The sequence below is a fragment of the Vicugna pacos genome, chromosome 19 (genome assembly GCF_048564905.1).
Source record: "Vicugna pacos chromosome 19, VicPac4, whole genome shotgun sequence".
Taxonomy (NCBI): domain Eukaryota; kingdom Metazoa; phylum Chordata; class Mammalia; order Artiodactyla; family Camelidae; genus Vicugna; species Vicugna pacos.
The window spans coordinates 14,849,677-14,877,584 of record NC_133005.1 but is presented as its reverse complement, the minus strand read 5'-3'; the positions used below and the strand labels follow the sequence as shown (position 1 = coordinate 14,877,584).

Here is a 27,908-nt window from a genome sequence, read left to right as displayed (position 1 = left end):
CTCTAGCAAGGGACTGGCACTGCGCATGCCCGGTAACCACAAGCACCCCTCCCCGGGCGCGGAGCCCGCTCGGCCCCGCCCCTCCCGCTGCCCGTGCGCGCGCGCGCGGCCCCGCGGAGCGTGCCCTGCGTGCGGGTGCCCGCTGAGCCCGCCGGGCGCTGGATCCCCGAGTGCCCAGGCTGGGGCCTGAGGAGCGGGCACCGGGCCGGGGCAGCGAGTGGCGAGCGGCGCAAGCGGCGGCGGCGCCGGAGGGGACGAGGACCGCGGGCGGTGAGTGAGGGCGCCGCGGGAGAGCGTGCGGGCGCCTCCGCGCGTGCGCAGCGTCGGACCTCTGGGCCAGGGGCACGCTCCCGGACTCGGGCCGGAGGGGCCGAGCGCGTCTGGGTCGGGACGGGCCGCCGATCGGTGTCTGACCGGGGGACGTGGGGGGGCAGGCATCACCCGCCCGGGCTCGAGAGGCGCTGGCCGGGCGGGTGGGCTTCCCGAGGGGCTCCAGGCGGGACAGTGCGGGGCCCGAGCTGGGGTCCTGGCGCCCCGGCCGGGGGTGCAGGGCCAGCTGCAGCCGTGGACCCCGGGGAGGGCGAGGCGAGCCCCCCGGAATACCTGCGGGCCGTACGGGCACCGGCCGAGTGCGCGACCTCCGGGGTGGCCAAGGTCCAGGACGGGGGCGCGGCCGGGGAGCCTCGGCGCCGAGCAGGTGGTGGGGGCCGCGCCCCTCGCCCGGTGAGGCGGCTTGGTTGGAAACCGGAGCAAACTTCCCCCAAGTAACTTTACTGAGGCGCTGCCTGCGGGGTCTGGAGACAGGACCCGTACTGGGGGCTCCGGGAACCGACACCCCGGCCTTGCCTGGCCCTGGTCGCCCCAGGTCGCCCCAGGACCCCCGCGAATGATAAGTGGGCTTCTGTCGGTTCACTTTCCTTCTGGTCCTGGAGCTCATCCTCCAAGTTCTGAGCGGCATTCCTGGCCCATTCACTCTTAAAATAGATGTGTAAGTTTGGTGTTTTGGTAAGAAGGATGTTTGCTCTCTTGGGAAGAAAAGGCTTATACTGCCCTGTCTTTTTATTTCAAAGAAAGTATTGTTAGGGCTTGCTGGGGATTCCTATTTATCAAGAAACCTATTGTCCTGTGTGTGCTTGGACAAAGCCAGCTAATTTCTATTATTAGTCATAAAAAGACAAAGGGAGATAATTGTGTCCTTTCTAGTTTCTTTTCTTTCTTTCTTACTTTTTTTGGGTTTAAATCCACCTCGTCACATTGCCAAATCTTGGAATGCTGTAGTTCTCAAAATTGGCTGCACGTAACAATCACTGGAGAGTTTTAAAACTCTATACTCAAAATTTCACCTCAGATCAATTAAAACACAATTATTTTAAAGTACCCTCGGCGATTGCAACGTTCAGCAGAGTTGGGAACCACTGGTTTAATCTAAGAAAGTCAAGCTTTTCTTTTTGCGAAGTAGCATTAAGTTTGTAACTGATGAGATGAAACTAGCTTCGTATTTCGTCGGTAGGAACTCACAAAGAGTGGTTTGTTCCCCACCCACCCCCCTCCCCGGGGAGGGAGGGAAGCGTCTCTAATAGTTCAAACTTTAACTGAACTATATAATCCAACTCTAGCGTCCAGAACGTTGTTCTAACTAGTATTTTGAATTTCTGTTGGATGTATTGAATTTCTTAGTAGTAAGCCCACCTTCCCTGACTCCTGCAGCAGCCAGGGAGTTTGATCTTTTAACCCACTCTAGCCTCCCTCTCCTCGCCCTCTCCCAGCTGCCCTCTTTTAACCCTACCCCCAGCCTATGGGAGGATCCCCCTCCCTCAGAAATGTACTAAATCTGAGGGGTTACTGCGGGTTCCCATAGCAACGGGTCTTCCCGGGGAAGTGGGCGGGTCTACCTTTGGATTTCTGAATAGGACTCTTCCTTTTCTAAAGATTTTAAATCACTCTTTTCAGTTCTTGGCTTCAGCTCAGGTAAGGGTGAGCTCATGCAATTCCACTTTTTCTTTATAAGTAATTGCTTAATTATTTATTAATGCAGTTGTATGGGTGATAATGCTAGCAGCCATACTGTTCTCCCCTGAATATTTGTTCTTTACCAATCTTTGCACCGAGAACTTGTCTAACAAAGTCCCAAAAGAGGTGGAAACAACTTTAATTTTTTTTTCCTTTGGGGCACATGAATCTAAGAATTGTGCGCATCATTTTTCTAAAGTCCGAAGACATATTTAAGAAATTTAAAAAATGAAATATAATCCTATATCCATACAAAAACCCTATGGCAATTTGTGGCCAAAAAATGACACTGTCAGTTTGTAAGTTTTTTCATTCCTAGAAAGTGCTTTGCCATGATTCTTTACAAAAAGTTAAACCACTTGTAATGTTATACTTTAAAATAACAAAGGGAAGGCAGTTTGTCTACAGACTCCCCCGCCCACTCCTTTTCTTCCCCAACACACACACATCCAAAGATAATTTTTTTTTAATGTTCATTCTTTTATGCTCCAAACAGGTACTCTGTAGCCATCTAATTCCAGATTACCTTGCAAAGAGCTCTTAAAACTGTTCCAAACAAAATAGTACATATAGACATATTTATGTGTCTCCAGGCTTTTTGTTTTTTGAAACCTTTTAACCTTTATTGAGTAAATAATAGTCAGAATTCAGTCAGTCCAGAATGCTTATAGTAAGTAGTACAGTGATTCCCAGCATGTATTGGGAATTGAAGAGGTTCTGTCTATCTACTCTTGTGTTATGTACTAGTTAAATTTCAGAACCTGGACTATCCAAGCAAATTCTGTAAGGCTAATTTCCCCCATTTCATCGAGAAAAGAATAATAATAGAAAATCCTTTCATTAGATGGACCTTATAGTTCAACAGTAATGCTGTGAGCGAAGACAGTAACCTTTCACCTAATCTTTTACCACATGTTTAAAAATTGAGACCTTCTAAGTAACTGCAGTTTAAAATTACTATTGTTTCTATGGTTTTTAACATTTTAAAATAAAAAGGAGTTATCTAGGTTGTAGACATTTTGAGAATTATCCCCCCCAAAATTAAAAAAATTAAAATCACAGTGATGTCATACAGAAATAAGTAACTGTTCGTGGGATAATGTGCTTCCATTTGTTTTTTATTTGTCTGCAGAGATATACTTTTAAGCAAAATTGGCATTTTAATTTCATTTGTAGTTTTAAATATTGCCCTTCACATAATGTATCACAGACATTTCCTATGCTCTTAAATCTTCTTTGAAAATAAGATTCTTAATGATGGATATGCCAAAGTTTATTAAACTGATTTTCTCTTGTTTAACGTATTTCCATGTTTAGTGTTTGGGAATACGATATTAAACTCTGGTTGCACATCCTAGCTTGGGCACTTCTAATCTAAGTGACCTTAAGTACCTAATTATTTGATTGTGTTTCCTTTATCCATAGAATGAGGGTAATAATTGTGCCTGCAACATAGAGTCTTGGAGTGATGGAGTGAACCAAGTAAAGAAAGGTCTTCATCAGAGTCTGCGAGAGGGGATAGGCTCAGAAAGTCATAGTAGACACACAGGCAGAGCTGGGGTAAATGCCCTTGTCTGAAAGTCTCACTCTCTGACTTTCTCAGGCCAGATTTATAGCACAATTCCTGGGGCAGAGGTGAACTCTTTTATGACTCTTGAGGCGTGTTGCCAGATTGCTTATGCCAAGGCACATTGATTCCCTTACATGCTGAATGGTCTTCCCATAGTGTCACACTCCAGTGTTTAATCTTTCCTAATTTTCTGTTAACATGTGCTCTTATTTTAATGTCTATTTCTAACTAGTGAAATTAGCAATTTGCTTTTTGTTTATGTTTTGAGAGTTGTCCATTCAGGTACTTTGCCAATTTATTCTTAATCGATGATTTTCAAAGATGACTTAAAATATCTGTCTAATATAAAGAGTACTATGCATTTACCATGTTTGTAGCAATTTTTTTCTCCACAGCTCATTATTTGTCTTTTTTATTTTACTTTATGGCAATTTCCAAACAAATTTCCAAACAACAAGATTTTTTCACTTTTATGTAGTCAGCTGTTTCTTGTCCTTTATGACTTATCCTTGTAATTATTTATGTTTGGAAAGGCCAGAGGTGAGATAAATGAAACAAAAATTTTGGAAAAGCTATTACATTTTTACATTTAATTGTATCTTAGTGTGTGGATATGAATTGCCTTCAGCACCTCTTCCTCCTGAGCTAGCCAGTTCTTTGTTAAATAGTCCATCCTCTCCTCATTGGGTTGTGGTCTTTCTTTCTTTTGTTGTATTTAAAGATCTTGACTAGCTTTTGAGTCTGATTGTGTTTTAAGACTTAGGCATCTATCATTGATCTCTAACCTTAATCAGTGCTAAATCTTTTTAACTGTACATTTAGAATACATAGAAATATCTGGTGGAGCAAGTCACACTATTCTTTAAAAGGCCATTATTCAGCTGTCCTTTCAGATAAAGATTATCATCTTATTATCTTTCTCTTTAAACTAACACATGCACATAAACTGTAAAATAAGTTATCCCCTATGCTCACTGCACAACCGCCAGTCCCCTTGATCTCCCTTCTGCTTGGCAGCCTTTTGATTGTTAAGGGTTTCTTCTGAGTTTTTCACTGGGGCCATGTGTAAGGTCTTTTCCTCTTGGGCTGTCAGAGAATGGTCTTCCTCTGGTACCCAGGGCGGAGGAAAGGGTGTGGCCACTGGTGTTCAGGAGGCATCGGGCTGGAGTCTTAGCATCTCCTTTATATGGAGGTGCTTTGGCAAAGGTTCTGGTGTTCTCACAATCCAAAGACTTAACCTTTATCTACTCTCCTAAGAATCGATTTCCAGTCTTGCTGGACTCGGGGACTGTGGGCTAGGGCTCCACAGTGAGGAGGTGGGAGGGGCATCCAGGGAGGTAGGGCTTTTCAGACAGCCTGTGCCAACCTTATTTCAGCCCGTCGCCCTTTCCCCTCCAGTTTTGGAGCACACTGGTGTGCTGCTCAGCTTTCCCCTCTGGTAGCATAGTGCTTCACTCTTAGGTCTGCTAAGTTGGTGCTTGTCCCATCTGCTTCATGATTTTGTTGTAATTTCCACTACAGTTCTTTAAATCCTTGGGTCTGTATCTTCTGGAAGGATCTCTTTACTGCCATTTTTGTGGAGTTTAGAGAGAGGATGTGCTTGAATGTTTTGTTAAACTTCCCATCTTAACCTGGAAGACTGCAGATGAATGCTTAAAACTAAGAAGTATCCAGTTATTTTGGTCCTTTGGCAGGGACTGTCATGTACATGTAGTGTAGTCAGTGTTTCTGTTAAGACACATGAAAAGTTATGCAGACCTTCTGCCTCTTAGCAGAGATGTGTTTGTCTGTTTAATCTTTATGTAGGTCCTAATATTTCTTATTAGGGTTCTTCTCAGGTAGTTTTGTTTTTGTTGCTGTCCTGATGGAGTCCTCAAAGTGGCTATTGTTGGCATAAGATGGTTGTTGACTTACGTATCTTTATTTCATAGCTGGGTCTTATTCTAAGGGCTTTGCAGTTTATATAATCAGTGTGTACAATGACGCTTGTGACTCTTTCTTTCTAATAATTATGCCTCGTATTTTGGTTTTATGGCAGGCTGCACTAGTGTTAGCATTCTGGAACACTATAAAATAGCTCTGAAACATTACCAAATAGTAATGGCAATAAGGTGCTAACTAATGTTGTTCTTTAATAGGAAAAACAGTAGTACAGTATTGGCTTTTGGTTTATCATAATTCCTCATAAGGACAAAGATAATCTATCCTTTTGTTTCCAATTTACCTAGAGGTATTTTTATTTTTTCTAAGGGATAGGAATTGAGTATTAGCGAATTACTGTTAGCAGGTACAGCTTATTATTGGTATTTTTTAGTAAATCTGGTGACTTGAGTCCCAAGTACTAAAGTGGAGTAAATCCTTCCTTTTGAATAATTCTTTAGAAAAATAAATTCAATTCATGACAAAATTGAAAGATAACATCATATTCAGTGCATATTCACATCTTCTCAGGTGGGGTACGGTGACCAGGACTTTTTCAAAAGAAAATTATAAATTGCTAAATCCAACAATTAGTCCTCATTTTTATCTGTTGGCAGCATTTGGTACAGTTGATCATTCCCTCTTTTTTAATTTGACTTTTTTCATTTGATTTTGAGGACAGCACAGTCTCCTGCTTTTCCTACTGACTTTTCAGTCATTTTTAAAAGGTGCCTCAGTTTTAACAGGGCTAAAGTAGAATTTCTCATCTTCCTCTCTAAACCTGCTCTCCCTGTACCCTGCACCACTTTGGTGGGGGTAGCTCCATTTTTTCAGGTTATTCAATCCAAAAAGCTTGGAATCACCCTGACTCTTCTCTTTCTCTTGCACTTTACATTCAGGCTGTCAGCAGATCCTGCTCCTTTATCTTCAAAATGCATCCCGAGTCATACAGATGTCTTCCAGATAAACCCAGGAGCTCGGCCCTTTTCCCGCCTCTGCGAGTGAGCACCTTCGTCCTAGTCTCCAGCACCTGTTGCCTGCATGGTTGCTGTGGCCTCTCCTTTCTCCTTCCCTGTGATGTTATCAGCATAACAGCCCAGAGTGATCTTTTTGAAACATAGGTCTGATATGCTTAAAACCCTCCAGTGGCTTTTCATGTTGCTCAGAGTAAAAGTCAGATTCCTCATAATGATTCAGAGGCCCAACACAGTCCGGTTACCAGGAACCCTGACCTCCTCCCAACTCCTTTCCCCCTCGTGCTCTTCATTCCAGCCATCCTCACCTCCTTGCTGATCCCAGAGCACCCCAGGCATGTTCTCCCACTTCTAGGTCTTTGTACTGGGTTTTCCCTGTGCCTGTAATATTTTCTCCCCAGATATATTCGTGGCCAACTCCCTCACCTCCTTCAAGTCTTCACTAAACGAGCACCTTGTCAGTGATGTCTACTCTCTTTACAATCACAAATCTTGCCCTGAATCTTTCTTCTAAATTACTATGTGACTTACTTATTTACTTGTTTGTTTATTTTTGGTGATTTGTCTCTTTCCCCATCCCTGCTAGACAATGTGGGCAACTATTTTATATCTGTTCTTGAATGTGTCCCAAGTGTCTGGAACATAGAAGATGGTCAGTAAGTGTTTTTTGAATGAATGAATATAGTCTGCCTTCTCTCTTTTTTTTTTTTTCCCCAATGAATGTCTCATAAAGCAGTGTAGTCCTTTGGCATCTATGGATCCAGCATTGATGATTTAGCATCTCACCAGCAAGAGAGAAGTTGCAGGACATGTATAATTTATAATGGGTATTATAATACAGAGAGTGGTTATGAGGATTCAGTAGGAAACTGTAAAGTGCTGAGCTGTGCCACTGTGTAGGAACAGGTCACCTAAGTATCAGAAAGCCTAGCCAGCTGCCTCGATTCACATCTGAATGATGTGAGTTGAATTCTAGAACCTGCTTTCTTTGGATTTCAGTCTTTAACCAAGGGCGGGCAGTGGCCTCGCCTTGGGAACATTTCCAGACACAGGGTGCCTGAGCTCCCTGGTATCAGTGATGTACTGTTGCTGTATTTGTTCCTTAACCAGTCTGTGAAAGTGGATGCGATCACTTAGTTTTTCCTTTTATACCTTCTTGCCGTTCAGGACATCTCCCCATTTCTCATATCCCCTTTAAACTCTTCTCCCTCTGAGGTTCTAGCTGAAATAAGTTATTTTATAAGGTGATTTTGAAGTCGTTCAGAGCCACAGAGAAGCACATACCTGAACATGATATTAAATCCACAAAATGAAAGGATCTCAGTCCTTTGCCTTCAGTTTCCCAGACAGGCGTGCATTGCAGCCATCCCTGCAGCAATCATTACAGCAGTCATTTTGAAGTTTTGCTTACAGTTTCTAGAGACTCATTTTGTGACCTTCAAATTTGAGAACTTGTGTCTGAAAAACATCAGACTTCTCCTCTTTTGATAGAGCAAGAAATACTTGTATGCTTTGTATTGTTGTAATTGCTGTGCAAATTAGTGGAATTGTGTGCAAGAAAAATATGGTTATTTTAGAGATTGTATAGGCAGCGAAAGAATAGATAATAAAACAGAATCATGATCTCTGTATCTCCAGAAATGCATAAACCCGATACCACCCAGTACCAGTAACCTGAACACAAAATGTGAACATTTTCCTCAGTTTTTATTTTTTTCTTAAAACATGTGCAGTTCCTTATTTTTTTAATCTATTTAGTTTTTCTGTAATAGTATATGAGCAAGGGAGGTCCCATATTCAGAGGGTATAAACATGTTAGCCACAGTTGCTATACATGTTGGAAATAAAGTTTTGCAAGCACCACTAGCACCACTGTTCTGAATGCATCTACCTGATGAATTTGCCTTGTCTTTGAAGCTCGGATTGTATCTTGGTTTTGTAATTGTGAGGATTCAGTCTTTAAGAAATATCACTATTACAATTTATTTTGAACCCTAAACAGTCAGTACGATTGGCCAAGGCAGAGTGGAAAGCATTGACTGCCTTTCTGCTGCTGAATTGCAAAACAGTCCTTAGTTTAGGCTATTAATGGATATCCCAGTTGGAAAAAGCAGCTTGTTTTTATAGTTCTACAGCTGGAGTGGGGACCTATGTATTTTGTTTTCTTCGTGAATTTTTTTTTTTTAATTGCCACCTTTTCTTATATTTATCCAGGGTTTTGGAAGTGGCGATCTCACCTGCCCAGCACTAGCGGACGAACCTACTCTGTAGTGAGGGACTGCTTTTTGGCCTTCAGCTGTTACACATGAGATCTGTGCGAAGACAGGGCTTACGTCTAGACTGCCACCTGTTCTCGTTTTGTGCATGGACCATGTAATGGAAGGTTGAGCGTAGCAGTCACACCACATTTAGATGTGTTGTTGGGGGCTTATTGGAGAGGGAGCTACATTCCTAGGAAGTCTAGAAAATGATAACATTCTTAATTAGGGTTACAGCAGGTCTCTCTTGTTAAAATAATCTTACTGTCAACGTTAAAGCTGGTGAGAAGCTGCCCAGAAGCACCTCCTGCTCCAGATGCAGGTTCAGGCTCCAAACAGCTGTTGAAGCTGTCACCACCTCTCACCCAGCCCTTCCCCTGCTCCCGTGTAAGACACTCCTGGCAGAGGTGCCTCCCAGCCTGTTTTGGCCCTTCCCCTGGTTTCTTCTTCACCCCTCCCGTGGCCTCAGGACCTAACGGTGCCAGAAGCTGGCCCCAGCTGTTGATATGCACAGGCAGGCACCTCTGCTCCTGCCCCCAGAGGACTTCAGCGCACATTTCAGTAAATGCTGTAGAACTTCCTTATGGGAATTAGTGGGTTTCCTTGTTAATTTAATTCCCTAGTTAGTCACCAAGTATTTCTTTGGGACCTGTGGGATCAGCCCATGAAATTCTGGGTTACGTTACTACCTACTTTCTCCTTGAAAGGCTCTGACACAAACAGTTGCACAAGTATTTTTTCTTTTTCCGAGGCAACCGTTCTGTTTTCATTTTCATCAGAAATGCCTTAAGCATACTTCCATTTCATCACACAGAATATTAAGAAAATGTGTACTTGAGGGTTGAAGTTTAATAAAATCCACCGTTTTTATTGCTGCATCTTCTAGAGATCCCTGTGAATCATTGATTATGGTGAAGGAGTGCACGGTAGCTCATCTGCATTCACACAAGCCATTTCATCACTGTTCCTGCATCCTCCAGCCCCGCAGGTGTGACTGGGGAGGCCTGGGGAAGGCAAGGCCACTGGACAGGTCCTTCAGTGATGTGCCCTTTGGCCACTTAGAATGCGCTGGAGTGACCATTCGAAGCTAAGGAACCAGCAGTTTCAGTAGTGAAAAGGAGTCTGGCTGTGAACCAGTCTTTATAAGTTTGAAGCTCCCTTTTCTGTTTGGAGCAGATGGCTCCTCCCATGGGGCTTTTGGTTATGCATGACCACTGCCGGATGTCACTGAGAGGTTTCAGAGGGCCTCAGTCACTGCAGCTACTTCAGACTTTCTGAACCAACGCAGTTTGCAACTGTTTAAATGACTAATACTTTAAAGTTACACACACTTTAACCAACAGACGCAAAGCGATGTGTTTACTTCATCCCACTTTCCAGAAAATACACTTTTATAACCAGTTGAACTTGTTACTTAAAAATTCAAGTTATATTTTTTTCCAACACACAATTCAAGCCATTATTTTATGATAGTTTGTTTACATTACCAATCCTACTAATGATTTTTAAAATCATTGCTGGCGGTAAGTTTCCTTTCATAAATGCACCAGCCCAACGAGAGACTTTCAAGGCATGGCTATTATATTCAGCTTTTCCACTATTGAAATGACCATTTCCATTTATTCTGGCTCCAGTATTGTAAGATAATATATAGACTGAAGTTGAGAATTATTTATTTTTGAGGAAAAAATTAAAAGTGCGATTACTTCGCACTCCAGTCCTTAGTAAAGTGTGCCACCGAAACGCACTGATGTTAAGTGCATTTTCCTGGTTTTGCTTGTGCTCAGAGGTAATTTGAAAGGTGACGTTGCCCATCCCTAGCAGTGTGGTTTGTTTGCAGGGTAGGCATGAGTTTCTAGACTGTTCCATACTCAGCCCTGTACACACAAGCCTATTTTATAACTTTGAAGATGGGCTATGTCTAATATAGTGGAAATTCATCCATTCAGTATTAAGTACAGACGAAACACATTTCAAAGCCACATATAAAAGTCTTTTTAATTATCCATTTTTTAAGGTTTTTCGTATGACTGCTTTCCTCCTTTCATGTGAATTGCTGAAAATCCTTTCTAGTTCATTAAATCACTAAAATTCTCTACTGGTGTTATAAATAAATATGCCAGACCCTGAAATGAGACTAGTTGATAAAGGCAGCTTTGTCCTGGTAACTGAGCCTTGCTCTTCATTAATCCACACTTCTGAGTACGTGACTGTCTATATTACATGAAGTTTTAGACTTCTAATGAAGCAAAGCCTTGCTCTGAGTACATGTGGAGACTTGCTTTAAGTCGAGCTTTAGTATTTTCAGTTGCACTAGCTGCAAGATGAATGTGATGTGATAAAACCGCATTTGTGCTTAGACATGTTCAGGAGAGCCTCAGGGCACATTTAACAGCTGTCTGGGTTCTCTACCACTGTACCTTGTGTAAACCTGCATCTCAGACAGCTGGAAACCTCACAGCCCTGGGTCTCAGACCATTTAGCACAGGACCAGTTGCACTCCAAATGGACTTGGAAGTGCTGAGGTTGATCCTTCCTGTTATGTGATGGTTGAAAGCCAGGTGTGACACTCTTAGCTCTTGTTGGGAGGTCTAGAGATGCTGCTCAGAGAACTCATCTCATCAGACCACCTAAGCCGAGATGGGATGTGAGAGAGTGCGGCACCGACACTGAGAGTCTGGAAGCACCGGGAAGTCCTCCCTGTTGAGGTGTCTGGACTGCATTATGAAGGGTGGATAGACTCTGACAGGTGGGTTGCAGGGAAGAAAGGGCAGTGAGGATGGCAGGAAGCAGTGGGTTCATTTGCAGTTGGGGAATAGTCTTGTTCGGAAGGTGGGTGAATGAAGAGGACAAGTCACAGCTCGGAGGCAGGTCATGGAGATGCAGAATGCACTGTAAGCTATGTGGCTTCCTCTCACTGAGAAAGGTGAGGCAGGATTTCTTCTCTTTCTTTCTGGGTAGGTGCTTGGTCTGCAGTCCTGGCATGCCGATGCAGCAGGAGAGACCATCCTTGTTTCACGTGGAGCCTCTTACCAAACCAGCACAGAGTGGATGGTTACGACTTGGCCACCTGCCACTTAAAATATCCCTTTTAATTTCCTTTTGATGCCATATTTTAAATTTTGTAAGAGAGTGTTAACATTAAACAAATACTGATGTCAGCCAGGTCTCCTGTACTGAACTGTCAGTGGATCATGGCATCCCTGCAGCTGGCTAGTAAGACAGGTATACAGAGACCTGACTCGTGTAAGTTTTGATCACCATTCTCAGAGACCGTCAGCTCTTCCATGGTTTGGTTCCAGTAGTCATCACTGCCATGGGTCTTGTATGAGTCCATGCAGTTCTTGACTGTGGTAAATGACTGCTTCTCTGTGTAATAAAAATAAATAAGTAAATAAATAAATGAAGTAGTAACAATTGAATTCTCACTTTTTGAAAATAAATTTTGACTTGAATACTTTGATTCTGCTCATTATACTTAAGGTACACACAATAATGTTGTCGGCGAAAGGTTCTTGTCTTGTCACAGAAAGAATTCAGAAACGAGACATGGAGCTCAAGAAAGCAAAGCAAGGATTTGTTAAGGGATAGATAGTATGCTCTCGGGGAAAGACCGGGCAGACCCAGGTGAGTAGCTGCCCCGAGTTTCCTTGGCAAGCTGGTTATATGGCTGTGATTGGGCAGAATATTCATTGGCGAGGAGGGGTTAAGGGTCATCTTTCTTGATCTTCATTGCAGCCCCACCTTCCCAGGTGGGGAGGAGGGATTTTTTTTGTCCTTATTTAGTCTTGATTGGGAAGTTGGATGAGGTCATAATGAACAAAGGTTACAGTCTGATGGGGGGGTGGTATCATAAGCAAAAGGTTACATTTGGACAGAGGTCATAATGATCAAAAGGTTACATTCAGATAGTGGAGATTCCTGTCTTGTCCCACCCTTTTGCCTCCAGGACACTTATCAACCCAGAAGGTATGATTTTTATCAGTCCAGAGGATCCTGTTTTTCTTGGTCTGTCCGAGAACCCCCGTGGTTCACAAGATGTCTGGTTTTCTACCATTTGGCCCATATCCCCCTTTCTCTGCTCATATTTAGCTACCTGCTTGCTCTAACATAAATACTGTCTGCCTATTGTTATATGATGCAGAGATTGAGGAAACCCAAAATTAAAAAACAAAGTTCTGTGAATAGTCATGACTTTCTAAGTGAGACTTCTTTGAACATTATTTTACGAGCAATTAAATTATTTTATTCTATAACTCTGGGCAGTTCAAGTACTGACCTACTTATATAGTAGCCCTTAATTTAAAAAAAAAACTTGCTGGATATATTATTAGAATTGAATTTTCATTGGGAATACCTTGTTTTCTTAGTTCTGACACATACAATGAAAGTGTATAGAACCGCCTCAACTTTTTGCTGTGATTACGACAGCATGAGAGATCGAAGCAACAAGAGAGAACTTTATCAGTGCCAAGTAATTATTTCTGCAGCAAATGGTGGCCGTCTCTGAATGCGACTTGGTTTTGATATAGTTAAGGCTATGCCAACATTACAGTACAATGTGCCTTTATATTGTGTCCTTCACAACAGTCATGGGGAATTGAAGACTTTAAAGCTGATTAAAAGTAGCATAAAACATATTTTTTTATTTGGACTTAGAACAGATTTTACTTTGAGTTTTTGCCAGAAGCTGGTTTCCATAATAACCCTCTGTCACAGGCTTCTAATTCTACTTGGATTTTTTGTTAGAAGATATTTTTGTGACTCAGTTTAGAAATGTATGTGCCTTTTTCATTTTCATTTGTTGGTCTCCACTCCAGTAAAGGTATGTAGAAACTTGGGCGTGAAAATGCCTTGTGACTTCAGACGTGTCGGTGTTTTCCCACGGCGCAGTTTCTCCCAGCATAGCGGAGCTCTTATTTTTGGATCTTGTGTTTTTTTGCTTGAAATAAATATATTTCACTCTAGTCACATACATTGTAAAAATGAAAGAAGGCGTTCTATTAAATAGTAACTAATTGAAGTCTTTGTGGATATGGGTGTTAATGATGGTCAAAACACAGAATTGATAACTGGTCTTTTCTCTGTGTTTTTGCTAAAATAGGAATGGAAGGTTGTTTTTTGTTGTTGTTGTTGTTTGTTTTTTCCTGGCATTTACCAACACTATCCTGTTCATTTTGCAGTGATAAAAATTTTTAATCTAAAATAGTTTGTATCATCCCTTCAGGTGTTTTGGGGGGAGGTAGGAAGCTGAGGGAAAGGAGAGCAGTGCTCGTTTCTAAGCTCCCTTGAGTGACTTACGTTTGGGAATCTTGTTTTACCTCGCAGGGCTTTTTCACTGATTTGTGAATGTTGGGAAAATTGGTTTGTGATACCCTGTTAATAATCAAGACTGATTGCGGAATATCTGATGATTTGAAGGTTGTCTGGATTTTTTTCTTCCTGTTCCATGTGCTCGTTGGAAAAGGGTGACTTCACCACATAGAGGAAGACATTCTTTGGTTAAGTACATAAGCGAAGAGGGCCTTTGGATTAATGTCCCCTGTTGGGTCACAAGAGCCCCCCTTCAGGCCTTCTCAGAAGAGACCTCCTGAGCCCTCATTTTACTTTTCTTTGAATTAATTGTTTTCGGGTACCTGGGAGAAAGCCATATATATAATGGGATCATTATAATATGATCTTATTTCTTCCTCTTAAGACTAACATTTTAGAATAGATTCTATTTGTTTAAAAATTATTAATAATTTCAAAGGAGTCATTTAGCTCCAGGTTTAACCAATGTATAACATCATTGTAAGTTAATAAATTTTTGATTGATGGATAAAATATCTTTAGCAAATATTGCCCAGAGAGATCGTAGCCTTCTTTTAATTAGTTACACGTACATGGATAACTGTGTGCCATGGGAAAATATTAGAAACACATTGTATTAATGCTGGAACTCTTACCAGTCCTGGCAATGGAAATTCTCATTTTGGAATTTCCATCTAGACTTTCTACTATATCATCGGTTGTCATAGCAGCAGTCTCAATTGAGAATTGTGATTATATACTTATCAAATGATTTCTTGATGAAAGCTCAGTTTTTCTAATGTAGTTCAGCCAGAATTCTGAGCTGTCACCTTGCCTGGTTAGGGGAATAATTAACCAACCTAAAGAAGAGAGTCCTTTTTTTCTGCTGAATTTTATATATATATATATATATATTTACCTTATTTCACAGGCTGTAAGGTGTCATCAGTTGTAAGTTGTAAGACATGCCTTTATTTTATGTACCTAATCATTATACTCACAAAATGCCATTAATTATAAGATACAACCCAATTTCAGAGATGTTAAAATGTGGAGGGGAGAAAAAAGGAATCCTGCAATCAATAAAATATGCCATGTATGTATACTTACAAGTTTAAGTTAGATATTGGCCATAGTCATAGTATTAAAATATAAGGGAAACTATATTAAATAAATCATTGTTTCTGCCAAACATTATACAGATTATTTAACATTTTTATTTATTTTTTTATTTTTTTTAACATTTTTATTGATTCATAATCATTTTACAGTGTTGTGTCAAATTCCAGTGTTCAGCCCAATTTTTCAGTCATACATGGACATATACACACTCATTGTCACATTTTTTTCTCTGTGATTTATCATAACATTTTGTGTATATTTCCCTGTGCTATACAGTGAATACAGATTATTTAATCCTAGAAATCTAGAATTGGGAAAGGTAAGAGAGATTATGTGGTCAATATGAGGAAACTTAACTTGAGATCATGCAGAGTATATGGAAATTAGCGATTGATTACCTTGTTTACCAAAGTATCTTAAACTTTACAAAGAATTCATAGTAGTATTCTTTTAAATACCTATCTTTAGAGTATCTCCTATGATATATCCTATATGTTCTTTTTCAAGATCACTTCATTTAACATATGATAGAAAATAATTTAGCATTTATATGAGTTTAATACTCCAAACAAGTTACAGACACAGCTATAACCATCAAATGTCATATTAAACGCTATATGAAATTTTAAAAGAATCATTGTTTCTGCCTTCAGAGAATTGTCGATTCTAACTTTGGACATTTCTTCCAAATTTAAAGTACAGTTTAAGGTCAACTGGAACTTTGTGTGGGGAAGAGGAAACGACTTTCACCCGTGAGCCCCGTCCTTCAGCCAGCACTGAGGCATGCCTTGTCCATTGTTCGTATTAGCTATCATCACCCTTGATGCTAGAATTCAAACTGAGTTCTTGAGAGGCCAAATCGAGCTGCTAGTGTAGACATTGCTGGGTGGCTCTCTCAGGAGGTGGGTACAGCAGGGCATCTGCCAGCAGGTGGTCTCCAGGTCCAGTGGACACCCTGGCTGGAGTGCCGGTTCCAGGTGCACATTTCAGGCATTGACCTGATCACAACGCACACATCTTACTGAACCTCACCTGCAAAATCTGAGCAAGATCCACAGCAACCTGGGACCTGCTTGGTGGGGCTGGAGCACGCCTGCAGAGTGATGAAATACCAGTAGCCCTGAAGCCTGGAAGATTACAAGGCAGGGAGCCAGATTAATCTTTGGGTTTTTGTGTTTTGGAAAACCGTATCACAAATGTTTCCTGCTTTCAGTACATTTGTTACTAATAGTGGAAGTTTCCCTTTCCAGAGTGTTTTCAACTTTTTATCAAGGTGCTTTCACAAACATGTAACCTTGCCTTCACAATAAACCTGAAAGCGATGAGCTGGGTAGAATCACCCCATTTGGCAGACAAGGAGAATGAGGCTCATGGTGGCCAAGTGACTAACCTTAAGGCCACTTGTTATTGGCTCTTACTGTGTTCACTATACCGTACTGCCAGTGCTTGACTCCGTCTTTATTTCCAAATTCAGCGTGCATGTAGTCTGTTTTCCGGCAGCTGCTGCTATCCTTAGGGACGGCCAACATTTTGTCACTTATCTCTTTTACCTCCCAGATCACAAGCGTAACTTTTGCTCAGTATCAAAGAGAAAGATAAGCAAAACCAAAACACTGTTCCATCATAATTTATCAGGTTACATATCTCTCCTCTGTTAAGCTCTGGAAGTGACTCTCATTTCTTCAGTCTACCCTTCCTTGTTTAAACCTCAGTTACCCTCACCTCTGTAGCTGTTTAGGTGTCTTGTAGTAAACCAAATACAAGTCCAGACAGGGAGTGCAGGGTTAGAGCAGGTTAAGCAAGAGTTGCCAGCTCTCCTAGTTGTTGGCATAGGATCTGTTGGTGTTAACCAGGAGTGGCCGGTTCTCTGACTCTCATTTTACCTGGAGAGCCTCTTCTGTTCTAGAGCAGCTAGCTTCCTCGCCGCCGCTGCGCTCCTGGGTTCCTTCCTGGTACAGTTCCTGTTTCCTTCCAGAAAGTGTCCCTCTGGCATTCTTCTAGCAGTTGCCCCTTGCAGGGTTCGGGGTATATATATGTTTGTGGTTTTCACGTCTGTAAATTTGCACATGTATTTTTCTTTTAAAGTAGATTAGAAGTATGAAGATAAAGCATCACATCAAGATGTGGAGTAATTACTCTGGGTGAAAATTAGAGTGGAACAGACACAGTTCAGCCAGCAGTCAGGAAATCTGCATTTTAGTCCAGAGATTGCCCAAACCCAACTGAGGACTTTGTCTAATCCTTTAGTTTTCTGGACCCCTAGTTGCCTTATCTGTAGGACATAGTTGCATTAAATGATTTCTACAGTCCCTTTTAGTTCTAAATTTCCCTCAAGACCCCAGAACTGAATGAATAAGATTCTACTAGATAAAGGCAGGGTGTCTGGCAAACCTTCCAGTGGTGAAGAGGATGATCTAAGTAGTGAGCTTAAATTTTGTTTATAATTTTGTTGTTATTGGTAATTGAATGGAAGTAGATAAAAGTGATTGAACTTCCTGACAATTATAAAATTACCTGAAACCCACTATCATTAGCTGACTTTTTCAGCTTCGTTCCTAAGCTCGCTCACTATTGCAGGCCTAACACCCAACCCACTGTGTGATCAGCGTGTTGTGTTTTGAGAATACTTCCATAAGACTGATAGGCTTTTTGACTTAACCTGTTGTTCATTTTATTAGGGCAGATTAACCGTGTCTCGTAATAGCTTTAAAATTCAAGATGTGTAGGAACAAATGAGATCTAGACAGAAAGAAATTTTAGAGGTGAAATTTGACAGTAGATACTGTGCTGGTGTCCTTTATTCTTCAACCCCATTGGTGATGTTTCTGGGTTACAGATTCAGTAGATAGGGTTCCGACTGTTTATATTTAATTTCAAGATGGAGGAAGAAGCTGTAATTTGTGTTTAATGAAATAAACTATAGAAATGAAAGCAGAAAATAAAAAAATGCAATGAATATTTTGAATATTCAAATTAATCTTTGATTTCTATAACATATGTAATTGTATTCTGGGTCATGGATTACTCTGAAAGACAGATGACAGCTATGGGTTCTTTTTCCAGAAAAATAACTGCAAACTCGCAGTTTTGCGTGTTATTTGAAGGGTTTCATGGGCTCCATTAAGTCGATGCAGCCTTGCCTTCTGCCTCCTTTAGTGGCCCCTAGTCCAGATTCTTGATAGAAAAGAACCCTGGAATGTTAAACCTTAAAGTCCCTGGAAGTAGTCTAGGCCAGTGTTATTTAAACCGTGGTCATGAAATCAATTGGATGTATCAAAGCCAACATAGAAAAGAGTAAGACAAAGTATCAGAGTGTGTCATAACATGCTAAGCGCAAGTTTTGTTTTGTGACCTGTCTCTCCATTTGTTTGTGTGTGTTAGTACTGAGTCTGAATACATAATGCATTTCTTACCGTGGATTCATGGATTGAGGGTAAAGTTCGAGGAACACTCATCAATTCTAGATGAACATCTTCATTTTGTAGGAGCTTTAAAGGCTAAATGATTTGTTCAGACACCCGCCCCCGCAACACACGCTCTTTAGTTTGTAGTGGCTGAGCCAGGACTGAACCAAATTACTTGATTGCTAATTGTGCTCTACCACACTGCTAATTTTTTGAAATAGAATTGTGAAGTAGATTATTTAAAAATATTAAGTGATTCATCTGTTTCACATTTGGCATTTTTTAATCCTTTGTTTTTCCTACTAATTTTCTCTCTCATTGCCCTTTAAAATAATCTGGGCTTGAGCTTCTTTTCCAGAGAATTGAAATTATTAGGGGGGGGTGCTTATCATTTGGCTGTCTACACAGCTAAATCATAGAATTTTGAGCTAGGGGCTAATCAGAATTTCAGAACAAGGCATGAAGGTTGTTAAGTTTTATGCCCAAACCAAATTAAATTATTTTGAATTATTTGTCTATTCGCTTGATAATTGAATATAAAACATGCCTCTAGATGTTGATACTGGCTTATTAGGAAGACCTGGTAACATTCCCTTAGTCATCTGTGTGAGGTTTTCTCAAATTTGACCGTCGTACAGATTGCTTTGAAGGTTTTGTTAAAATGCAGATTCTGATCCAGCATCTGGCTGAGACCCCGGGGTTGCTAACAGGCTCCCAGGAGAGGCTGCTGTGCTGCTTGGACGACACTTGCAGTAGCAGGGACCTTGTATTAACTGCCTTATTATCATGACAAGACACGGTAGCCATAGTACGGTTTTCATAGTCTTGATTTTATTAACGTTTTCCTGCCTTCCCACGTTGGCTACAAAAATTAAAATGGCATTCTTATTTCTTAACAAACTGGATTACTTTTTGTAGTTAAGAACGTATCTTTAAAACAGCTGCGCTCATGAGTCCCCACACCTGTGAATGAGAACGAGGCCCCTCTCTGCAGCGTTGCTCTATGTGATTTCTGCTTAGCACCACGTTGTTTAGCCAGTATTTCCAAATCTTTCCACAAAACTTAATTTTCTAAATAACTGAAACATTTACTTTCATAAAGAACTTTTTAAAAATATTATGTCATTTTCTTAAACGATTACATGCACTTTTCCCCTCATTTTAGTGGTATAAGAGCAGTGTTTTGGTGAAGGGTGTTGAACTATATGCAAAATGAGTAAAACCCACAAAACCTTCTAAGTTCTTGTCTGCTTATTATGTTTTTTCTGTTTTGTCTGTCCAGCTGCTGGTATGTCTGTCTCAAAACCCTTCATTTCCCTTCCATTCTAGTTGATTACTTCTGACCTGAAAAGCCAGATGCTAGGTTTTCTAGAAATATGCAGGGGGTTAATCCCAGTCAAAAGATCCCCTGTCCTGGGGCCTTTCCTAAGAGCATGGTAGTCAAGAAGTTCAGCTGCACTTGAGCACTAGGGAAATCCTTTGGTCTTAACCATATTCTGAATAGTTGGCTCTAAAAGGGACTCACTTGTTCTTCATGCCTTTCTCCATGTGCTTCTCTCTCTCTCTCTCTCTCTCTCTCTCTCTCTCTCTCACACACACACACACACACACACTTTGTGGTAGAATGTGTTTGAAATGTGTCTGTGTGTATTAGCCCTGTGCCTGGGAATATGTAAGTGCACGTCAGGGTCTGTATGAGATGGGGATGAACGTTCTGTGCTTAAGACCATGGTTCTCTTTGCACTCAGTCTGTCTTGCAGTGGCTTCAGAGACAGTTTTAAGAATAATAACGGTGACAACAAAGAGGATATTCCTTGGTTCAGTTTGGTGATTCAGGGTCCCAGGGATTTAAAGTCTGACTTCAGTTGTGTTGTCTTTAGTAGGTGGTTGGTTGTAAAAACAGTCAAAGCTCCCATTTGTTGGATCCTCTCTCAGGAACGCATCATTCAGATGGATGTTGTGCAGGGAGCAGGGCTGTGGTCATGGAGGTGTGTCGGACGGGGGCACATGGCTGCTGCCCTTCAAACCAGCGAGAGTCCCCCAGTACTCGCGGTGTGGCTACATCCCCTCACTGGTCCCTCCAGAGATGAGTACGCATGTGTGGCACCTACAACAGGTGTTCCAGTTTCTTCTTACTCAACAAAGCTACAAATCGTTGGAGGACTCACATCTATGAAAAACACATGGTAGTTAGTATTGTTCAGATTCAAAGCAGAGAGAACCTGTGCGTCTTAGTGAGGCAGCATCAGAAAATGTGTTATTTTAGACAGCCTTACTGGTTTTTATGTTAGAATTTGTGGATTATATTGTTCAAGATTGTGACAAGACTGAATGTAACCATAACATTTGGGTTGGATTTTGAAGCCTTGAACCAGGGCCCCCATCTGACATATTTTCAGTGAATTATAACCTTTAAACACTGATTAACAGACTTGTCTCATTTGAATCTTATTTTTACATCCAGAATGTGTCTTACATTTCAGTGCAGCTAAGCCTACTGATATCATTTTAGTCTAATTAACAGTATTTTGCAATCTGGGACGCCTGTCAAAGATTATTACAGGAGCTAGAAAACACTGGGAGGTAGAATGAACACATGACCTCATCTCTTATTTTGCGCTCGACTATAACTTGCATTTAAAGAGACTAAAAAAGGAAAAAGAAAAATCGCATTCTTTCCCATTAAGCTGTAATAAATATGATTAATATGGTTTTGCTATTAATAATCCCTTTTAACTGGGAGAATGGAGGATTTTGTTTGAGGTACTAGAAACTAAATGCTGCCAGGATAAAGATTTGACTAGAAACAGAGTAGATACCAGTCTCTACCCTTTGTTAACTGATCCTGTTTGTTTAACTGAGGGAGTAAAAATGCACGTCTCCTGAAGAGAAATCTGTGGGCATAAACTCTTCCTGTTTTTAAATGTATTTCATAGCTTGTTTATCTTATTTAAATGTAGCCAAGAGAATGCAAGTGCTGTTCCTTTAATATCAGAACTATGCACGTTACAATAGGTGTCACTGTTTTGCTTGGTCCAATCATGACTGGTGACTTCAGCTATTGGCTCCGAGCTCTGGCTGTCTGACTCCATCTGCAGGGCTGTAATACCTACTCTCCTCCGATCCATTCACCACACAACTTCGGCCGGCTGAGCAGACTCACGGGCTCCCGCACATCTTGCTAACCTAGTTCAGAAGCAAGTGCCACGGCTCTCTGCCTGTCATCTTCGCTCACTGTAGCGTTTTCAGGTGGTCTAGGAAACTGGGTTATTTTTATGAGCAAATAAGAGAAACGGGAATCATGATGGGGATGTATTTAACAGACCCGGTGCTGGATAAAACTTAAAGCCAGTTTCTAATTTCAACATAGTAAAAGGGTCACCTTGCCCGGCTGAGGAAAGAAGCAGAGCGTCGGCTGGTCGGCTTCTGCCCACATCTTAGCGCGTGCTGGCCTCTTTCCCTTGAAGCTTGCGCCGGTTTGGGAGACCTAGCTATAAACAGAGACCTACTGTCCTCATGGTAGATGACAAGGAAAAGAACATGAAATGTCTCACCTTCTTCTTGATGCTTCCAGAGACGGTAAAGAACAGGTCCAAGAAGAGCTCAAAGAACACAAACCCCAGCAGTGGCAGCGGCAGCGGCGGCAGCAGCAGCAGCAGCAGCAGCAGCAGCAGCAGCAGCAGCAGCAGCAGCAAGTTGCCCCCGGTTTGCTATGAGATAATCACCTTGAAGACTAAAAAGAAGAAGAAGATGGCTGCTGACATATTCCCCCGTAAAAAACCAGCCACCTCCGGCAGCACCACGGTCCAGCAGTACCACCAGCAGAACCTCAGCAACAACAACCTTATTCCGGCCCCGAACTGGCAGGGTCTTTATCCCACCATCAGAGAGCGGTGAGTGCCGGGCCAGCGTGCTTGCTTTAAAAGTTCTCCTGTGTTGAAGTTTCTGCTTTTGCACAACCTGTGCTGTATTTTAACTTAAATCTGCGCTTCCTCTTTTCCCAGAAGCTTTATTGGTAATGGAAAACTGCCTTGTATCTTTCCCAAAACAGCACAGCTGTTTTCCTCTTAGATAAAAATGTTTTTGTAAGCTGCAGCATTTAAGTGACAGGGCTGTGTCTGTGGGTTGTAGAAGACAGAAACCTTTTATTTGTCCCTAGTCTAAAGAAAAGTTTGGGGAACTCTTTTTCCGTTTAGCTTGAGTCACTTCCCGTGTGTCTGCAGTGATCACAAGCACAGGTGTGTAGTGGGAACCTCTGTTTGTAGCTTGACCCTGAAGTTAATAAACTGCTGCTTGGCTTGTGCATCTTTTGTGGGTTTTGTCTGTTGGGGAGGGGGTGTTAAAACGCTGGCTGCTGTGAATTAATGAATTGCCTCTGTTTATAGAAATGCGGTGATGTTCAATAATGATTTGATGGCAGATGTCCATTTTGTGGTTGGGCCACCAGGTGGGACTCAGCGGTTGCCAGGACACAAAGTAAGCAACAGCTGCATTACCGGTTTAGTCCTGAGGTTTACAAAGAGGGACCCTCTCCATGAGCCAGGAACTTGGGGTGGGCAGCTCGCTGATGGCCGGTGTGCGTGTTTTACCAGATCACAGAGAAAGCGCAGCCTCTCCAGAGGGCCTTGGCCACGCTTAATTTTTTTCTTTGTCTCCTTCTACCCAGCTTTATATCTTACACAGAAACATGCCCTCTTACCTCTTCAGTCATGGAAATTCATTTTGATAGGTTTGATAGTCATATGTTTACCCTTCTCCTAGAAATCAGTTAGATAAGCTTTTATGTTATTTATTCTGTAACGAGGGAACCTGTGCATGAATCTGTTAAAGCCTTGATAATAAACAGCAGAGGGACTAGTTTGTGTGAACATCAGTCCTTTACTTTCACAGCCAGATCCACTGTACCTGGACATTGTCAGCAGAGCAGGTGTTAGGTGCCTGTCTCCACTAAAGCTGATGGCTTAGAGTTGTTTTTTTGGATTGATTTGCTGAAACTGTTTTCAATTTAGTGCATGAAATAAGATTTCCATTTCTCCACAGTATGTTTTAGCTGTTGGGAGCTCTGTGTTCCATGCAATGTTTTACGGAGAACTTGCTGAGGACAAAGATGAAATCCGTATACCAGATGTCGACCCTGCTGCTTTTCTCGCGATGCTGAAGTAAGCACCATGCGTATGTCTGGAAAGAGTTTGTTTATGCTGTATTGGTACTCTGCTGGTTTCACAGTTAAATCTAAGTTCCAGGTAACAGAAAAGGGAGACTGACGTAGAAAGAGGGTGCTGCTTACCCTGTAAATATTTCTCTGTGGATCTTTCCACGGGAAGCTTGTGGACTGAAACAGGCGTTTTTAATGACACCTTGGGGGGCAAATGGCACGTACAGTGATTTCATGTTGAATGACTTATAATTAAAGAAAAGTAACTTTCTGGTGTAGTCATTACCTAATAGAGCATGTTCTAAAAGCAGTGTGTGTGGAAAAGTCTTTAAAGAGACATAAATTACATTTTTGCTTCACAATTCCAGAAATTATATACCTTATTTAAATACTACCAGTTAGGAGATTTTTAAGTTTTCTAGGAGTTACTGTCTCCTGTCAGCAAACATAAAACTTATTATTTGTTGCAATTATCCAATCTTTATGCGCACATGCATACTACATACATGTATAAAATCACATACTGTTTTCTCAAGGATAAGAAGTATTTGCAGTTTGTAGTAGAGGAGAAATTTTTGAAAGATACGAGTAGTTTTCTATAGTTTTCTGTGGATGTGTTCAGGAAAACTTTAATTGGTGATATAGAAATGTAAAGTTACAAGATTTATATTATTAAGAAAAATAGTTTTCTATGTCATGGGTCTTTTTCAGAATCCAGTGCATGTTAACCAGATAAATAGAATCTGCTTCTTTGACATGTGTGGTTTCCAGACAGCGTGACAGGCTACCGTGTAGTCAGAATCCAGTGACTAGTCTAGACGAAATTTATGTGATCTTCGTTGATCCGTATTCTAGCACACCAACGTGTATCAGAGCTCAAGGTTATCTGCTGCCGTAGGGATTTTGATTCACTGGAATAAATACAGTGTTGAAAAAAATTATTCATTGGGTCCACAAGTTAAAATGTTGATAGATAATTATCTTCTGCCTACAGAAAAATACATATGATAGTTTAAGAACTGTAAAGTGCTTAATTCTTTATTTGTAGTGTAGTTTTTGAATCCATTTGCTGCCAGCTAGAACTTTTACAGTGGGAGGGAGGGAACTTAAAGGCAAGTGAGCATGTGAAGTACCAAGAGGTAAACTAATCCACCACTTTTATTTATTTGCTTTTCTAATGGAGGCACTGGGGGTTGAACCCAGGTCCTTGTGCGTGCTAAGCTCATGCTCTCCCACTGAGCTATACCTTCCCCTGACTAAGCCACCACTTTGAACCAACAGACCGTTTGTGACTTCTGTAGTCTTTTATAGATACAGGTGCAGAGGCGAATTCTATGTGCAGGAGTTTTGTGTGTGCTTTTCCGCACCAGTGAAGTCAGCCTCGTGTATCTGACACTGCTTGTGCTGCAGAGTAGAAATCCGGCACTGGCTGGGCGTTTTGGCTCCACTGTGGTCAAGTGGAGTGTTGAGTTGCTGCAGGTGCAGGTACAGTGAGGAAACCTGAGTGCGAGTAGCGCAGCTCCCTTTCACCCAAGCCCTTCGGTTCATCATTTGACAAGCATCTTTTCTTACAAATGTGCTGCCTAGAATGTATCTTGGTACAATTTTTTTAAAGTACAAACACAGTCCACGTAAAGTGGTAGGAATCAGAGGTGTAGCAGGTGCCATCTGCTGTCGCCTGGGATAGCAGAGGCCGGGTTTTCCTCCTCCCTGCATTGTGGGTGAGTAGCTGGCACTACTGCAGAGGGGCTTGTCCAGAACAAGGGAAGACTGGCCAGTCCCAGGGTAGGAGCCACAAAGTGCTGACCGTGCTGCAGATCCTCCCCCCGGTCCTGGTCCTCTGGTCGCAGCATCCCTGCTGCAGGTGTTCTGTCGGGCAACCTTGCCACCTTGCCAGGGGCAGCTGGCGCTATTCTGTCTAAGAAGAGTAAGGGCTTCCTGAGAGCAAAAATGCAGGTTCCATTTGCGATTGTGGTCATTTTTCTCATTGCCACCCTTGTATTTCTATACTGTCTTACAGAAGCCATTGCTGATTTCTCGTTACATGTGTTCCACCAAGAAAAACTTCACAGCAAGTAGCTAAACACCTTAGCTAGAAAAATTTTTAAATCATGTTATTAGGATGTATTTTTCACCCATGTGCAGATCTCACTGACCATCTCTTAGGGAACCATAGGGAAATAAAGGAAGCAGATGATTTATCGCTTTATAGACTGCCACTGTCCCCCAAAACAGTAAGAAGTGTCTTTTCTCCTGAAATAGGGTTACTTCACGGAAGTACACAAATAGTGTGTATTTTGGCTTACTTTGTCTTTTAATTAAATATATCTGGGAATAATGCATTCTTTAATTCTGAAGGTGGAAGGGAATGTGTGGGGGAGAAGAAAGAATTTAGAGTATAAAAAAAAGCCGGATACAAAGCCTACATTGGATTCAATGTAAAGTTAACTGAAGATAGCATCAGAGCGCATATTTAAAAATCCGTTGAACTTGAAACTATTAAAAAATACCTTATTTAAGATCAGGTTTCAGTTTGTGTTTAAGGAAAATCCAAGTCATTGCTAACATTCTTGTATTAAAGATATTTGTTTCTATCTGAATGTGTAGAAAAAAATTTAAGTAAAATTAAGTAAGAAAAGGAGACTTTTTCTCCTAAAATATGTGGGATTATTTTAATTAAATATAATACAGTATATTTAATAGGATTTTGCTACTTTTTCCTAATATTGACTATCTGCGATGACAGTCCTTTTTCAGACAGTTCTGGTATCTTTTTTTTTTTTCTTCAAAAGACACAATGTAGATTATAAAACAGAGGCTACAATGGTTACATGAAGTTAATGTCTTTAATTATACAAACTTTCTGCTGAGTTGAAATATTAATAATACATGAATATATTTCACTTGTTGCCTTCATGTCTGATCATTTTGTAATGACTGTCACATCAGATGATTTTCTTGGCACTAACTGAAAGTAGCTGCATCTTTTCTTGCTGGACCCGCTCATTTTGTGAAAATTCCGTTTTCATGCTGTGCTCTTTCTTTCAGATATATCTATTGTGACGAAATTGACTTGGCTGCTGACACAGTGTTGGCCACTCTTTATGCTGCCAAAAAGTACATCGTCCCTCACCTCGCCAGGGCCTGCGTCAATTTCCTGGAGACCAGCCTGAGCGCCAAGAACGCCTGTGTCCTCCTCTCCCAGAGCTGCCTGTTCGAGGAGCCAGACCTGACCCAGCGTTGCTGGGAGGTGATCGACGCCCAGGCCGAGCTAGCCCTTAAGTCCGAGGGGTTCTGCGACATCGACTTCCAGACACTGGAAAGCATCCTCCGCAGGGAAACTCTGAACGCCAAAGAAATTGTGGTTTTTGAGGCAGCTCTCAACTGGGCCGAGGTGGAGTGCCAGCGGCAAGACCTAGCCTCGAGCATTGAAAATAAACGCAAGGTCCTCGGGAAGGCGCTTTACTTGATCCGCATCCCGACCATGGCCCTGGACGACTTTGCCAACGGCGCCGCGCAGTCCGGGGTGCTGACTCTCAACGAGACCAACGACATCTTCCTCTGGTACACCGCAGCCAAGAAGCCCGAGCTGCAGTTCGTCAGCAAAGCCCGCAAGGGCCTGGTCCCCCAGCGCTGTCACCGCTTCCAGTCGTGCGCCTACCGCAGCAACCAGTGGCGCTACCGGGGCCGCTGCGACAGCATCCAGTTCGCCGTGGACAAGAGGGTGTTCATCGCCGGCTTCGGGCTGTACGGCTCCAGCTGCGGCTCGGCCGAGTACAGCGCCAAGATCGAACTCAAGCGGCAGGGTGTCGTCCTGGGGCAGAACTTGAGCAAGTACTTCTCGGACGGCTCCAGCAACACCTTCCCCGTGTGGTTTGAGTACCCAGTGCAGATCGAGCCGGACACCTTCTACACGGCCAGCGTGATACTGGACGGCAACGAACTCAGCTACTTTGGTCAGGAGGGCATGACGGAGGTTCAGTGTGGCAAGGTCACCGTCCAGTTTCAGTGCTCCTCGGACAGCACCAACGGCACTGGGGTGCAGGGCGGGCAGATCCCCGAACTCATCTTCTACGCTTGAAGACACGTTCCGAAGTGGCCTGGGCTCTGTGGTCGCATTGGGCCCCCTGCCTGCTCGATGCTTAGCGCGGCTGCAGGTGTGTGATCAGCACAGGTGATTTATAATGAATGGAGCTGCAGGCA

General features: G+C 42.1%; 1 protein-coding gene across 3 annotated transcripts; it reads left to right on the top strand.

Annotated features, from left to right (window-relative positions):
- Positions 1-132: 132 nt before the first annotated feature.
- BTBD3 (BTB domain containing 3) lies at positions 133-27,908 on the top strand. Of its 3 annotated transcripts, none has more exons than XM_031675008.2 (5): positions 133-270; positions 22,125-22,443; positions 22,936-23,026; positions 23,591-23,709; positions 26,754-27,908. In XM_031675008.2, exons 2-5 carry the CDS (start codon positions 22,301-22,303, stop codon positions 27,784-27,786), a joined length of 1,386 nt encoding a protein of 461 aa, XP_031530868.1. In that variant the 5' UTR covers positions 133-270; positions 22,125-22,300; the 3' UTR covers positions 27,787-27,908. The 3 variants fall into 3 exon arrangements, with proteins under 3 accessions (XP_031530868.1, XP_072799921.1, XP_015097345.1); XM_072943820.1 differs by lacking the exon at positions 133-270 and adding an exon at positions 12,618-12,701; XM_015241859.3 differs by lacking the exon at positions 133-270 and having other exon boundaries at positions 20,204-22,443.

Excerpts from the sequence above, each read along its gene's own strand:
- BTBD3 (XM_015241859.3), top strand. The coding sequence starts at position 22,067 with ATGGTAGATGACAAGGAAAAGAACATGAAATGTCTCACCTTCTTCTTG. Across the intron at positions 22,444-22,935 it reads TATCCCACCATCAGAGAGCG|AAATGCGGTGATGTTCAATA; the intron begins GTGAGTGCCGGG and ends CTCTGTTTATAG. Across the intron at positions 23,710-26,753 it reads GCTTTTCTCGCGATGCTGAA|ATATATCTATTGTGACGAAA; the intron begins GTAAGCACCATG and ends TCTTTCTTTCAG.